General features: G+C 45.2%; 1 protein-coding gene across 2 annotated transcripts in view; it reads left to right on the top strand.

The window, feature by feature from the left end:
• The window catches only part of LOC140068793 (prostaglandin D2 receptor-like), a 40668-nt gene extending 23743 nt beyond the window's left edge, over nt 1-16925 (top strand). Inside the window, exon 2 of one of the 2 annotated variants that reach the window (XM_072114181.1) lies at nt 16806-16925. In XM_072114181.1, coding sequence (XP_071970282.1) covers nt 16806-16898 — 93 coding nt within the window. In that variant the 3' untranslated portion in view covers nt 16899-16925. Of the gene's footprint in view, nt 1-2947; nt 3233-16805 lie in introns of those variants that run through there. The other variant, XM_072114180.1, reaches the window with a different exon arrangement.
• Nucleotides 16926-17161: the final 236 nt, after the last annotated feature.

Below are 17161 nucleotides of genomic sequence, written 5' to 3' on the forward strand. Positions count from 1 at the left end.
TTTGGACCTGATGAAGGGAGCAGTACACCCCTGAAACGTGTTATCCCTTTATCGACTTGCCTCTGATTTAAATATACCTGTTTTGAAATTGAACAGTGGGTTTACAATAATTCTGCTTTTAATGCCACTTAACTTCAGTCGGATCTGGACCCCAGTTGATGCTGCAGCTCGCTTACTCTAAAGGATATTGGAGCACCCTACCTTCTACACTAGTGTCTCTTGTGTATCTAACTACAACCATTAATATTCTGTATTTGCTATTGTTTTAAGCGCTGTGTTTTTTTCTATTCTGAGTAGAAAGTGCATTTATCTTTATGCTAATTTAACCCCTGGTGAAGCTCTCTGGGTGCTGGTAATTTATTGAACCTTAGTTCACAGGATAGGGCCTAACTTGTTGATCGGTGGGAGTCTCGGTTATGGCTCCCCCATTAATCATGAGGGGTGCGCCGGGGTACATCAGATCCAATTGCACCCCACATTCTAGTGATCTGTGGGTGTCCCATCACTGAAACCCCCACCGAGCAATGAGTTAGGCCCTATCCTGTGCTTTGTGGGAAACCCCTTTAATGACTCTGCTCACCTTTATCACAGCATTATTATTGTTATTAAAGGGAACCTGTCACCAGTATACCCCGATTTTAGCCCTCCACACTTCCCCATAGAGCATTGCATGTACACTACTAAACATCTTTTGTTGCAAAAATCGGCTTTACAGAGAAAAAGATAACTTATATTTTACCTTTGAAAAACCTGTGCAGTTTGACTACTCCAGTTGCCAAATGGGCGGGGTTGAAGAGGAGTATATTCCCCCCCACCCTCTGGAAACGTCTCCTCACTGCCGCATTTTCGAATCAATATTACCGCCCCTCATCGGCCCTTCGTCTTCATTTCAACGCCCCCTTGCTCGGCCCTACTGTTGACGTCACCTACTCACGTCGCGCCTGCTGCCCGCTACTCTCACTGACCGCGTCTGGCATTCTCGCGTCTGCGCGGTCAGCATCGCTTGTACTCTGCGCACGGACATGCGCAGATGAAGCGGTGCCGGCCGCAAGGTCCCCGCATTCATCTGCACATGCACCACACTACACTGACAACTCGCACTAGTTACGTTGTTTGCGTAACCCACGGCGCCTCTCTGTCTATTCTCCCAGTTCCCACTCAGTCAGTGATTGCACCTGACAGGGTGAGGCTGCAGATACAAACCTGTGGGGGGGCTGACTTTATTAGTATAGTGAGATCCAGACTGGCACATTATATACTATATATATATTATATATGCCATCCACACTGTCCAGTCTATTATATGCCATCCACATGCCCAGTATATTATATGCCATCCACACTGCCCAGTATATTATATGCCATCCACATGCCCAGTATATTATATGCCATCCACACTGCCCAGTATATTATATTTCATCCACATGCCCAGTATATTATATGCCATCCACATGCCCAGTATATTATATGCCATCCACACTGCCCAGTCTATTATATGCCATCCACATGCCCAGTCTATTATATGCCTTCCACATGCCCAGTATATTATATGCCATCCACACTGCCCAGTCTATTATATGCCATCCACATGCCCAGTGTATTATATGCCATCCACATTCCCAGTATATTATATGCCATCCACACTGCCCAGTCTATTATATGCCATCCACATGCCCAGTATATTATATGCCATCCACACTGCCCAGTATATTATATTTCATCCACATGCCCAGTATACTATATGCCATCCACATGCCCAGTATATTATATGCCATCCACACTGCCCAGTCTATTATATGCCATCCACATGCCCAGTATATTATATGCCATCCACATTCCCAGTCTATTATATGCCATCCACATGCCCAGTATATTATATGCCATCCACATTCCCAGTCTATTATATGCCATCCACATGCCCAGTCTATTATATGCCATCCACATGCCCAGTATATTATATTTCATCCACATGCCCAGTCTATTATATGCCATCCACATGCCCAGTATTTTATATTTCATCCACATGCCCAGTCTATTATATGCCATCCACAATCCCAGTATATTATATGCCATCCACATGCCCAGTATATTATATGCCATCCACATGCCCAGTATATTATATGCCATCCACACTGCCTAGTATATTATATTTCATCCACATGCCCAGTATACTATATGCCATCCACATGCCCAGTATATTATATGCCATCCACATTCCCAGTCTATTATATGCCATCCACATGCCCAGTCTATTATATGCCATCCACATGCCCAGTATATTATATTTCATCCACATGCCCAGTCTATTATATGCCATCCACATGCCCAGTATATTATATTTCATCCACATGCCCAGTCTATTATATGCCATCCACATGCCCAGTATATTATATTTCATCCACATGCCCAGTCTATTATATGCCATCCACATGCCCAGTATATTATATGCCAGCCACACTGCCCAGTCTATTATATGCCATAAAGTTGTCCAGTGCGCAGAGTACAAGTGATGCTGACCGCGCAGACGCGAGAATGCCAGACGCGGTCAGCGAGAGTTGCGGGCAGCAGGCGGGACGTGAGTGGGTGACGTCAACAGTAGGGCCGAGCAAGGGGGCGTTGAAATGAAGACGAAGGGCGGATGAGGGGCAGTAATATTGATTTGAAAATGCGGCAGTGAGGAGACGTTTCCAGAGGGTGGGGGGGAATATACTCCTCTTCAACCCCGCCCATTTGGCAACTGGAGTAGTCAAACTGCACAGGTTTTTCAAAGGTAAAATATAAGTTATCTTTTTCTCTGTAAAGCCGATTTTTGCAACAAAAGATGTTTAGTAGTGTACATGCAATGCTCTATGGGGAAGTGTGGAGGGCTAAAATCGGGGTATACTGGTGACAGGTTCCCTTTAACATGTCTATGACTCTTTCATATGATCAATGTTTCTGTTCACAGGCACGTGTCTATATGGGAGCATTTACAAATGATGCAAATGAATACTATGACGTTATAGTCCTCAGACTGGTGTCATCCAATTCTATAGTGGATCCATGGGTTTTCATCATTTTTCGGACATCAGCATTTCACATGCTCACGAACTGTCTGCACTGCAGGTTTCAGCAGAAGAAAAAAACACAACCTACAGATGGAAAGGGCAATACTCTAAACTATGCATATATTTAATGAATGAGCTGATTACTGGGTGCAGTTTCCTGGCACTTTCCTGGAGAACTTTCTGCTTAGATGTATCTTGATGTGATATAAAGCAACATATTGTATAATAAAACTATTTTGATCCATCGTTCTATATTCTATATCTTATTTCCATCACAGAACTGTAATAGATGGGGGAACATCCACACCATATAGCGCTTGCAGTGTGGTCTTCACTTCCATTGTGTTGCACTTTGTACGTCCGATGGTTAAGGATTTATTACAGCTGTTTACCCGTATTGTGACTGTAAAACAAAGACTAACCAGTAGTATACAGCCAGCCAGTCAGCCCCCAGTAGTATACAGCCAGCCAGCCCCAAGTAGTATACAGCCAGCCAGTCAGCCCCCAGTAGTATACAGCCAGCCAGCCCCAAGTAGTATACAGCCAGCCAGCCCCCAGTAATATACAGCCAGCCTCCAGTAGTATACAGCCAGCCAGCCCCCAGTAGTATACAGCCAGCCCCCAGTAGTATACAGCCATCCAGCCCCAAGTAGTATACAGCCATCCCCCAGTAGTATACAGCCAGCCCCCGGTAGTATACAGCCAGCCAGCCCCTAGTAGTATACAACCAGCCAGCCCCCAGTAATATACAGCCAGCCATCCCCCAGTAGTATACAGCCAGTCAGCCTCCAGTAGTATAAAGCCAGCCAGCCCCCAGTAATATACAGCCAGACAGCCCCAAGTAGTATACAGCCAGCCAGACCCAAGTAGTATACAGCCAGCCAGCCTCCAGTAGTATAAAGCCAGCCAGCCCCCAGTAATATACAGCCAGACAGCCCCCAGTAGTATACAGCCAGCCAGCCCCCAGTAATATACAGCCAGCCAGCCCCAAGTAGTATACAGCCAGCCAGCCCCTAGTAGTATACAGCCAGCCAGCCCCCAGTAGTATAAAGCCAGCCAGCCTCCAGTAGTATACAGCCAGCCAGACTCCAGTAGTATAAAGCCAACCAGCCCCCAGTAGTATACAGCCAGCCAGCCCCCAGTAGTATACAGCCAGCCAGACTCCAGTAGTATAAAGCCAGCCAGCCCCCCAGTAGTATACATCCAGCCAGCCCCCAGTAGTATACAGCCAGCCAGCCAGCCCCAAGTAGTATACAGCCAGCCAGCCCCTAGTATTATACAGCCAGCCAGCCCCCAGTAGTATAAAGCCAGCCAGCCTCCAGTAGTATACAGCCAGCCAGACTCCAGTAGTATAAAGCCAACCAGCCCCCAGTAGTATACAGCCAGCCAGCCCCCAGTAGTATACAGCCAGCCAGACTCCAGTAGTATAAAGCCAGCCAGCCCCCCAGTAGTATACAGCCAGCCAGCCCCCAGTAGTATACAGCCAGCCAGCCTCTAGTAGTATACAGCCAGCCAGCCCCCAGTAGTATACAGCCATCCAGCCAGCCCCCAGTAGTATACAGCCAGCCAGCTCACAGTAGTATACAGCCCGCCAGCCCCCAGTAGTATACAGCCATCCAGCCCCCAGTAGTATACAGCCAGCAAGCCACCCCCCAGTAGTATACAGCAATCAAGCCCCCAGTAGTATACAGCCAGCTGGCCAGCCCCAGTAGTATACAGCCAGCCAGCCCCCAGTAGTATACAGCCAGCCCCCAGTAGTATACAGCCAGCCAGCCTCTAGTAGTATACAGCCAGCCAGCCCCCAGTAGTATACAGCCATCCAGCCAGCCCCCAGTAGTATACAGCCAGCCAGCTCACAGTAGTATACAGCCCGCCAGCCCCCAGTAGTATACAGCCAGCCAGCCTCTAGTAGTATACAGCCAGCCAGCCCCCAGTAGTATACAGCCATCCAGCCAGCCCCCAGTAGTATACAGCCAGCCAGCTCACAGTAGTATACAGCCCGCCAGCCCCCAGTAGTATACAGCCATCCAGCCCCCAGTAGTATACAGCCAGCAAGCCACCCCCCAGTAGTATACAGCAATCAAGCCCCCAGTAGTATACAGCCAGCTGGCCAGCCCCAGTAGTATACAGCCAGCCAGCCCCCAGTAGTATACAGCCAGCCCCCAGTAGTATACAGCCAGCTGGACAGCTCCAGTAGTATACAGCCAGCCAGCCCCCAGTAGTATACAGCCAGCCCCCAGTAGTATATAGCCAGCTACCTTAAGTATACAGTGACCCCCCTTAAGTATTCCCATCTTGGGGGGGGGGGCGTCGATTATTCCTGCCGGCAGTGCCTGAAAGATGGCGTCTATGATCTTAAAGGCACAGTGTCAGCCTATGCATGTGCATAGGCTGACATATCTCATACCCTGCAATACATAAGTATTGCAGAGTATTATCATGAACAAGCAATCAGATGATTACTTGTTCATGTCCCATGGTGGAAGAAATTTTTTAAAAAAGTTAAAAAAAAATCTTATTCAATAAAAAATATATGAATAAATGTATAAAAATGCCCAAAAGCCCCATAAAATATAAAGAGACATATAACGCACAAAAAAGTCTAAATCATAACACTAACCTCACATATATAGTATCACCATGTCTGTAACAAGCCATAGAACAAAAGTAAACAATTAATGAACCCACACGATGAACCCACATAATGAAAAAACTGTGGAAAAACTGTGCCAAAAATTATGATTTTTAATCCCACAAAAAATGCAATAAAAAGTTATCAAAAAAACATATGTAGTCCAGAATGATAGCTCCATATTAAAAAAAGTAAAAATGTTATGCCACTTGGAAGAAGGCGATACAAAAATGATAGATTATTTCCCACATTAGAGTTTTATTTGGCAAATTTAGTAAAACATAAGAAAAAATATTCATGTATGGTATCCCTGTAATCGTATCGACCCATAGAATAAAGATAACATAATTATTAGGCTATACGGTAAACACCCCCAAAAAAAGTTAAAAATCCAGTACAGAATTGATTCTTTTCTACTCCTGCCCTCAAAAAAGAACTTGTATAATTAATTTTAAAATGGGTTTTTTCTTTTTATCTTTTGGAAATGTGTAAATTTTAGGGCTAAATGAACATATAACCGACAAAATTTGACCATTCTATATTTCACCTCCATTTTGATTCAATTACCGTATTTTTCGGACTATAAGGCGCACAAAAAATCCTTTGATTTTCTCAGAAATCAAAGGTGCGCATTATAGTCCAGTGCGCCTTATATATGAACCGTACTTACAGACAACACTCCTTGAACTGCCACCTGACCACCTGCTGGTCATTCATCCTTATAATCAAGTCCGTCTTATATATGAACTGTACTTACAGACAACAGCTGCCTTGAACTGTGCACAGGTCTGCCACCTGCCGGTCATTCATCCTTATAAGCAGGTACGCCTTATAATCCAAAAAATATGGTACTATGAAGATCTCAAGGGGTTAATAATCTATATGCCTGAAAACGCAATGATTTCAAATTTCGAAAATGGCAAATTCATAATAGTTTTTTTTCTGTAAATTAATGCAAAACTTATCAGCCAAAATTAACCACTAAAATGAAGTACATCATGTGAGGAAAATCTCAGAATCGCTTTGATGAGTAACAGTGTTCAAAAGTTATAACCATATAAAGAGACGCAAGTCAGAATCCAAAAAATGGGACTGAGCCTTAAGCTGTAAAATGGCTGCGTCCTTAAGGGGTTTATCAAGACCATCTGCAAAGACTTCAAACAAGGGAAAAGCATGTAAATCATATGAACGCAAAATCCGGATGGATGGATGGATTTATAAAGCCATGTGTGTTCCAGATATCCTGCTATGCTGTGAATAATGAATCCCATGTGGTTTTCCTGAGAATTTAATGATTATATCTAGGTCTACAATATTATACGTCACGATGGGGCACATTTACTTACCTGGTCCGAGGAGCTCACTGAAAGTGCATTGTCCGACGATAATGAACTCTGCCGCGATTCACTAAGATTGTGCGCCTGATATCCTGCATGTGTCTGCCGGAGTTCACCATCTTCTTCCCGGTGTATGTAGGTGCATAGTCTTGCGACACAAGACAAAGCACTCAGTCCGCGCTCAGTCCGAATCAGTCGGATTGCCCAACAACACCCCCCCCCCTCGCAATTTCTGTTGCATGAAAGCCAGCGCAGCTGTGCCAAATTCCGATAGCGTGCGACACAATCCCAGTGCAAACCCCTGTTAAATACCTTTCAAAGCTGCGCAAATCCCAAAAACAGTGGACAAACCGACAAATGTGCAAACCGTGACCTTTAGTAAATAATGTCTGCATATGATCATTGTTTTTGCTATCAAACGTTCAGGTTTTCAGATTCAGTGTTTGATGTCCAAAACAGGAGTGGAGTGAAAAAAGTGGAGGAGCAGCTTCTCCCCATGATATGTTCTCACCCATTATAATTCACACCTGCTTTCGGCTACAAAAACTGCATCTGAAAAACTGAATGTGAATGCACACCCAGCCTTGTTTTGTGTCATTCACTGTTGCCTACTCTCTAAGGGTGAAGACACACGTGGCGTTTTTAGGCCGTTTTTGGGCCGTTTTTAATAGAGCGTTTTTAGATAATTGGTCGTTTTTTACGATCTGAAAACGCACTAACTAAAAACGGCCCAAAAACGCCACGTGTGTCTTCACCCTTAGGGCCGTTCGTGTGAATGTAGCCTATCGTTTTGCCGTGTACATAATGGTACGGTGCAGCACGTCCAAAAGTAGTGTTTACATTGCGCTATTGAAATGCAATACAACTAGAGATGAGCAAACTCGGACTTAAGGGTGGTGTCACACCACCCTTTGAATCGATTTTTAGTTATGCATTTTCAGTCCATTAAAAAACGCATGCGGTTTTTGAAAATGCATCAGTTTTTTACAGTTTTTGTCCGTTTTTCCTAATCCTCTTGATGAAGATAATTTGGAAAAACGGACGAAAGCGGACAAAAACGGATTTGTGTTAAAAAACCGCATGCGTTTTTTAATGGACTGAAAACGCATAACTAAAAATTGGTTCAAAATGCCCCGTGTGACACCACCCTTAACTTCAGCATCCTCCTTTGAGCAGCTCCACCCAATCCTGACTTGTAGCTTGATGGGCTGAGGAGACGATGGGGGTCATTTACTAAGGGCCCGATTCACGTTTTCCCGACGTGTTACCCGAATATTTCCGATTTGCGCCGATTTTCCCTGAATTGCCCCCGGATTTTGGCGCACGAGATCGGTTTGTGGCGCATCAGCGCTTGCACGCACGTGACGGAAAACAGGGGCGTGGCCGAACAGTAACCCGACGGATTCGGAAAAACCGCCGCATTTTTTTTAAAAAATTGGTCGCACGGGCCATACTCACATGCACCACAATGAAGACGATGAACTCCGGGGCACCGCGGCGGACTGCGGCGCAGCAGCGCCACCTGGTGGACATCAGGCACAGGACCTTCATGAATCACCGGAAGACCCCAACGCTCGTCAGAGAAGCCGCCGCTGGAACGCGAATGGACCGGGTAAGTAAATGTGCCCCAATGAGGCAACTTAAAGCCGGTGGCACACATGGCGTTTTGAACCCGTTTTTGGGCCATTTTTAATGGAAAAAACGGATGCGTTTTCAAAAGAACAGATGTGTTTTCAAAAACGCACGTGTTTTTAAAATGCATGCGTTTTTTAACGGACTGCTTAAAATGAGTGGCCGGTGGATAACTAGCTGCTAGGGGCATACAGCTGTCCGAATGGGTGCTCTGCAACCCATCAAGTAATATGTCTGGGCAGAGCTCCCTAACAAAGGACACTGAACCTAAAGTTTGGGACCATGCATCTGAGAAGAGGAGACTTGCCTAATTACATTGCTGTTAACATTTGCATTTACAAAACTGTATGTTAACATTATGTTAATGTATGCATTAACATTGTGTTAACATAATTAAGTGTAAACTTGTTGCTTCTCTCCTCAGCTGTTATATTATGTTTCAAACATAAACGCCACATGTGAACGCAGCTTAAGGCCTCTTGCAGAAGTCTGCTGTGTTTTGGTGTTTGGGCAGTGTTGGACTAGGGGTAGGACGCAGGATTGGGTCAAGGCATTTAGTTTGAAACGGTATGCCTCACATTTGTAACTTTATATTTTTAATGGATTTTTAATAAATTATGTTGACTGTGTATAGATATGCCACAGCTTTTATTCAGAATCAACTGAGGGAGTCAGTAGCTGTATTCCCACTAATTTCTACTGCATGCACAACATTATCCAAGCAAGGTCTGCAGTGATTATTTGTGCAACATCCCCAAACCGGGGCCTAAGCTTTTCTTGGAGCCTGAAGGTAGCTGGAGCCCAGAATACCAGAGTGGCTGGCGGCAGGGCCGGATTAAGGTTGGTGGGGGCTCCTGGGCGCAAAATCTGGTGGAGGCCCCCACTGAGTGCAGCGTGCATACACATCCTCCTGCTCACTATCCACTATCCCCGCAGTACCACAGCTACATACAGCTGCCTCATCCCCAGTAACACCGCTACATACAGCCGCCTCGTCCACAGTAACACAGCTACATACAGCTGCCTCGCCCCCAGTAACACAGCTACATACAGCCGCCTCACCCCCAGTAACACAGCTACATACAGCCGCCTCATCCCCAGTAACACAGCTACATACAGCCGCCTCATCCCCAGTAACACACCTACATACAGCCGCCTCGCCCCCAGTAACACACCTACATACAGCCGCCTCGCCCCCAGTAACACAGCTACATACAGCCGCCTCTCCCTCAGTAACACAGCTACATACAGCCGCCTCACCCCCAGTAACACAGCTACATACAGCCGCCTCGCCTCCAGTAACACAGCTACATACAGCCGCCTCGCCCCCAGTAACACAGCTACATACAGCCGCCTCGCCCCCAGTAACACAGCTACATACAGCCGCCTCTCCCTCAGTAACACAGCTACATACAGCCGCCTCGCCCCCAGTAACACAGCTACATACAGCCGCCTCGCCTCCAGTAACACAGCTACATACAGCCGCCTCGCCCCCAGTAACACAGCTACATACAGCCGCCTCGCCCCCAGTAACACAGCTACATACAGCCACCTCTCCCTCAGTAACACAGCTATACACAGCCGCCTCACCCCCAGTAACACAGCTAATTACAGCCACCTCTCCCTCAGTAACACAGCTATACACAGCCGCCTCACCCCCAGTAACACAGCTACATACAGCCGCCTCGCCTCCAGTAACACAGCTACACACAGCCGCCTCACCCCCAGTAACACAGCTACACACAGCCGCCACACCCCCAGTAACATAGCTACATACAGCCGCCTCACCCCCAGTAACACAGCTACATACAGCCGCCTCACCACCAGTAACACAGCTACATACAGCCGCCTCATCCCCAGTAACACAGCTACATACAGCTGCCTCATCCCCAGTAACACATCTACATACAGCTGCCTCGCCTCCAGTAACACAGCTACACACAGCCGCCTCACCCCCAGTAACACATCTTTGTATCTACCTTCACCCCTACCAGATATGCAGTCCCATTTAACATACACCTCAGCCCACACCAGACATGCGGTCCCTCAGTTTATACAATTACACACATTTATACACTGATATATACACACCTTTATATACACACATAAAGTTCTACACTTGTATGCTTGCACCCATATATACACCCAAGTATACACACACATTTATGTACCCATATACATTTATACACTAATACACAGAGTATACACAAACTTATAAAGTATATACACACTTACAGTATATATACATCACACATACGGCATACACATTATATATATATATATATATATATACACACATACAGTATACACTGACCATATATACATATACATGCAGTATAAAAGCACCATATACACATGCTGCATATACATACAGAATATACACACATACAGCAAATACAGACACATTCAGTATATACAGCATTTTCACACACATACGGGAAATACACACACACACATTCAGTATACAGAACATATACATACATACCATATACACAGCATATAAACATACGTCATATATACATATATTTAAATGTGTACATATATATGCTTATACAAATACATGCGCGTATAAATACAGTATATTCATCTATACACAGTATATACACATATAGACAGTAGATGCATATATACACAGTATATACACAGCATATACACAGTATATACAAATATACACTTTATATACACAGTGGAATGTTCCGGCGGGGGGGGGCGCGGGGAGCGGAGGACGGCTGAATGTTCTGGCGGGGGGGGGGGGTGTTTCGTTGAGCGGAGGACGGATGAATGTTCCGGGGGGGGGGGGTTCACGGGGAGCAGAGGACGGCTGAATGTTCCAGCGGGGGGGGGGGGGGGGCGCCGGGAGCGGAGGAGGGCTGAATGTTTGGGGGCCGGGGCGCGGGGAGCGGAGGTCTGTTGAATGTTCCGGCAGGGAGGAGTGGGGGATGCGGAGGATGGCTGAATGTTCCGGCAGGGAGGAGTGGGGGATGCGGAGGATGGCTGCCTGTTCCGGGGGGGGGGGAGGGGGTGGGAGCGCAAGCGGGATTCCGAGCGGGCGGGGATTGGTGGCGATGGAGCGGGATGGGCGGGCAGGGGGCGGACGGCTCGGCAATGCAGCTGAAGGGAGTGGAGGCGGTAACTTGTGCCAGGGGGCGGACAGGTGGGCGGGCAGGCCATGCAAGGGGATATGCGTGGAGGTGGTGACGTGTGCCCAGGGCGGACGACTAAGGGAGGTGGCGGCTGAGGAGTCAAGTACCGGGGGATGCGATCTGGTGGGGGCCCCCTGGGGGGGCAAGATGGTGGGGGCCTATAGTCCGGCCCTGGCTGGCGGTTGCGGCCTAGGCATGCTGTGGTCACGGTGCTTGGTATGGGGGACCGTAGGGCTGACCTACAGCCTGGCAGGACTCCAGCAGGTGGTGTGTGCAAGAAATACGGAGGGAGAGAATGATATACTAGTTATCCCTGGGGCAAACCCTGAGTGTCTGTAAGATAGGTCCTTGGGTAATGGATGGGGAAGCTTGTGGTGGTAGACAGCCGTATCCAGGGATCAGGAGGAGGCAGCAATTCTGGTACTGGAGTGGTCGTGGAGAGTGGTCCTCAGGAATAGTGCACCAGCCTGGTAGTAGATGAAGGCTGGGAGAATTTGGATGGAGCTGTGTCCAAACTGTGGAAGCTGCAGCCCTGGATTTGAGTCTTCTGACTCCGGGTCCTGGAATTGGGTTAAGTGTCTATACCATGCGGTCTAGAGCTTGTGGTAAGAGCATGTTCTCAAAGAACCTTGTGCTCCTCCCTGCCCAGGGGTTTTATACTCCCTCTGGTCAGGTGGTAGCACCTCTCCAATCACACCCCAGTTTACAATACAGCCTCATTAGTTATTATCTCACACCCAGTAAATTATTGCCTGTTGAGGCAGAATCTACAGCTGCTTATTTGCAACTACTCCCTTGCCCACACGTTTGCAGGGGTGTTCCATTTGTTTCTTACATTTCTAATGGCTTTTACTGCTTATCCAATATTGTATTAGAGGCAGTGGTGTAACTTTAAACTGATGGGCCCCAGTGAAAAGTCCGTGCCTGACTGTAATGTATGGTTTATACTAGCATCCTCATATGGGAAAGTGTCGTCTTATGGACCCCCTAAGCCTCTTGGGCCCAAGTGTGACTACACCCTCTGCACCCCTCAAGTTGATTAGAGACATCTTTAGCTGATAATTATGAGCACATGCAAAAATGTGACATGCAGTAAATCCTTTTAGACTGTAGATGTCACCGGTAACTTCATTAACAAAGGATTTTGTTAATTTGTTTGGTTTTCAGCAAGTCCCACAAAAGTCTTCTCACTAGAATAGGGCATGAAACCCCTGGACAGGTATGGCGCTTGGGAGAAAAGAGCAACATTTTCAAATTCAGTAAATCAATGATTGTTAACCCCAAAATGACAAATAACTGAATTTGGACATCCAGGTACATCCAGGTGATGCTGCAGTAGCTGGACAGTGAGAGCTTATGATACTCATAAACAACGATTAAAGGAAATCAAAATCAAGGATCATAAACCAGGAATACTTACTCATAGATCCAGGCACCATGGCTGTGATAATCTTCTTATATCTGTTATCCATGGCCTCCTTCCTTCTAAAATCATCTTTTAAAATTATGCTAAATAAGACCAAAGGGCTCCTATGGGTGTAACCAAAGACTCTCCATGCTGCAGCTTCACAGGCTTTAACACTGTGCAGGAGAACTTCCCCTCTCCCCCTGTGCAAGAGGGTAAGTGATGAGAGAGTAAGGGGAAATGTGTTCATTCTGCACAGTGTAAAAGCCTGCAAAGCCAGAACAATTAGTAACACCCCAAGAGCTCTTCTGGCTCATTAGCATAAAGTTGATTTTAGAAGGAAGGAGGCCATGAGTATAAATATAAGAAGATTACCACAGTTCCTGGTAAGTGTCCCTGGTTTATCATGTTTGATTTTTGTGGTAGTAACACACTGTAATAAAATAGGAACAACATAGTGAACACCGTAAAAAAAGGGTTAATAGTGGTTATTTATTAGGTTTTATTATCATTATATTAAACGGTGTTGTGTTCTAGATGGGGTGCTTGGTCCAAGAGGACAAAAATTAGCTGGTGAAGGACTTATGATTAGGGTGATGCTACACATGGCTTTTTGAACCCGTCTGTTTTTAAGCAGTCCATCCAAAAATGCATGTGTTTTTGATTCGTTTTAATCAAGATAATTGGTAAAACCTGTCATAAACGGAAGCGTTTTCAAAAATCCCACTCACAGCGAGTGCTGCCTGAATCTCCTGGCCTGAACGCTGCAAACTGGAACTGAACTCAGCAGTTCAGTTCCGGTTTGCAGCGTTCGGGAAGTGCTATCCAGGCAGAACTCGGTGCGAGTGTGATGCGAGTTCAGCGGATCACACTCTCGCAAGTGTGGAAGGGGCCTTAGATTGGAGCCTAGATGCCGGCACTGTGTAATTAGATTCTAAAGGTCAAAATCTTAAAGGGGTTGTCCAATATCAGCAAATGTTATTGTTTGCATAATAAAAAGTTGTGCAACTTTCCAATATACTTCCTACATCAATACTTCATGGCTTTCTAGATCTCTGCTTGCTGTCCTTCTACAAAAAGCTTCATTGTTTATTTCCAGTGGACAGAAATCTGACCATGGTCACACAGGTGCAGGGCTCGTTATATCACACAGCTCTGACTACTCTCTTTGATACTAACGAGCCGTGCACCTGTGTGATCATGGTCAGATTTCTGCCACTGGAAATAAACAATGAAGCTTCCTATAGAATGACAGCAAACAGAAAGTATATTGTAAATTATATAACTTTTCATAATTCAAACAAGTACATTAATTTGCCGAAATGGGAATACCCTTTTAAGGCCATTTCACATCTCAGTTATTGTAAGCCAAAGCCAGAAGTTGCTGAACATCCGGAAAAGTTGCCCATCTTTCCATCATACCTATTCTGTGTGTAGTCAGGGCAGGTTTTGGCTCACAATAACTCATGCAAAAAACTGCTGATTTAGCTAAGGTGTGAACTGGGCCACTGCTAGCTCTGACAGAAGAGGCCAGCAATTTGAACTTTTGCTGCCTCAAGGCGTCGTCCCACGTGGTGTTTTCATTGCGTTTTTAAACTCATCCAAAACTAAAGTGGGAGGGGCTTTGTCCAAAACACATACACATTTGCCTGGGTTTCAGGCAAACCCCTCTCCCACTTGCGATTTGGATGCGTTTAAAAAATGCTACGAAAACGCCACGTGGGAAGGCGCCCTCAGTATTTTAAGGTTCCTTCCCATTATTCACATATTTGACACTCATAACATTTGCTTTTTGAGGCTGAATACAAAATTTGATGTGCAATGATTCACTATGTTTGGAAACAGCGTAGGACGCAGCACTCTCTTCTTAAGAGTTATAGGAAAAACTAAGTTATTCATTTCCTTGGGTTGTATATTCTTGTAGTAGACGCTGTCTCTGTTATGAAGTCAGATCTGTATCAGATCTAAAGCTTAACTTGTGCTGAGCATTCGGTGAGCAGTGGCTTCAGTAAATAAACTCTTGACACCAGTGACAATGTCATGAACATGGAGGAAATGACAGAACAGCGATAAGAGGCGTCTGGTACCTGGCCAAGTCAAGCAATGGTCGATGAGTGCATTGATAAAGCCTCCCTGCGGTGTATTCTCACAGCGGAACATCTCCTACACTGCTAATAAATCCTAAGAGCTTTTGTTGCAGGCGATGATATGATTAGCATGAAGGGTGAACTTAATGGTCTATATTTTAATTTAGATAGCTTTATATCTGTCTGAATTAGAGGTCTGGTGAGAGATTGCTTTACTATCAGTAAACTAGATGTCCTAGAGCTTATTAGTTACCATACAAAAAGACTCAATGTACAATGTGAGGTAAAGATTTAATGTAATATAACTTACCTACAGGCACTGTATATCTATATAATAGGCTCCATTCTACACCTGCCTCTGTTTATTACTAGTTTAAAGGGCCCCCTAATGCTTCAAAAATGATTATATGACTTAAATTCATTATATCTTTCTAATACAGAAAGGTGCATGGGATGAAAGTGGATGAAACAATGACCTACTATCAGAGGAATACACATAAATTATAGGGTTGTATGTCACAACTTATAAAGGAAAGAACACACCGGGGGTCATTTATTATTTGTGTTGCAATGTTCTTTTTTTGACACAAGAACTGTGTGCTGTAATAAACTGAACTTTTAATTATATTGCACATACTTAATAAATCGTCCCACAGCCAAAAGTGTCTGAAATGACTCCACATTCACGAAGGAGAAATAGAACTGTGTAGACCTGCTTGTGTGTGACACAAGTTGCACCATAAAAAGTGTCATAGAAATCAGAAGAGCAGGAAACGTGTCGGGATTCATAAGTGTTGGCATCCAAATTGAATGAAAACTGACGTGATAGTAGATGATATCACGCCAGATGGTAGCTCCAACTCCTGTTCTGATGATACAGGCCTGCACAAACCCGGCGCACTGCTCCTTTTCTTTCAAACATCACTGGCTTCTCTGGGACAGGAGTCGGAGCTACTGCACATGCCGGGCTCGCGCAGGCGCATGTCATCTTTATAACACGGGACAGGAGTCTGATGGAGAAGAGGTGCCCGCAGGTGGGTGGGTGTGCCCCCTTTGACAGGATCTGCACTTCTTTTAGCTTCTTATGCTATGGTTAAAATCAGGCTTTTAAAATTATGCAAATGAACCTAATGGAGCCTGGAGCAGTCCTGGAGCATTTGCATAATTTTTAAAGACTTTTTTTCTTAAAAACCAGGGCATAAGAAGCTTAAAGAGCAGATCCTGCCAGAGGGGGCACACACCAGCACGGTTTACAATACTTAATGCTGGTGGTAGATGTCCTTTAATAGATCCATGTTGTATTGATAAACTGAACACCAAGAAAACAGAATAAACCTCAATTTTGGAAAATCTAAATGGTTCCTCTACAGGGATATACTGGGTGGTCCACATGTTTCCAATCTGCTGCTGGGATCTTAAAACCCTTGTCTAAGACCCTACATAGTTAAATGAATATTAAGCATTCCTCTACCCTAAACCTTGTCCATAAACTTGTTTCTGTCTCTCTGTGTTGCTTCAACAGGACAAGGAGAGCATGTGGACAAGACTGGTGGCAAAACTCAAGCATGGTACAGTATTCACAAGCAGAACAACTAGCCATCTGAATGGTGAATGAGAGACATCTGGTATAAGGTAAAATTTGGAGCATATGAAACAATTTTGCATTAAAAAATATATTCAATGCGTAGTAAATAAAATGCAACTTTAATACTCTTTGTTTTGTTTATATAGTAATGTATATGCAGTAAATGGTCGGCACTCGGCTCCTTTCCCTCGTGCACGTGGATACACTTTAACAGTATAAAAATGAAAAAATCCCAGCACCTCGAGGTGAAAGCAAAATTCCTCCTTTTATTTTCGGAGAATGTAACAAATCAA

The sequence above is a fragment of the Engystomops pustulosus genome, chromosome 7 (assembly GCF_040894005.1).
Source record: "Engystomops pustulosus chromosome 7, aEngPut4.maternal, whole genome shotgun sequence".
Classification (NCBI taxonomy): Eukaryota; Metazoa; Chordata; class Amphibia; order Anura; family Leptodactylidae; genus Engystomops; species Engystomops pustulosus.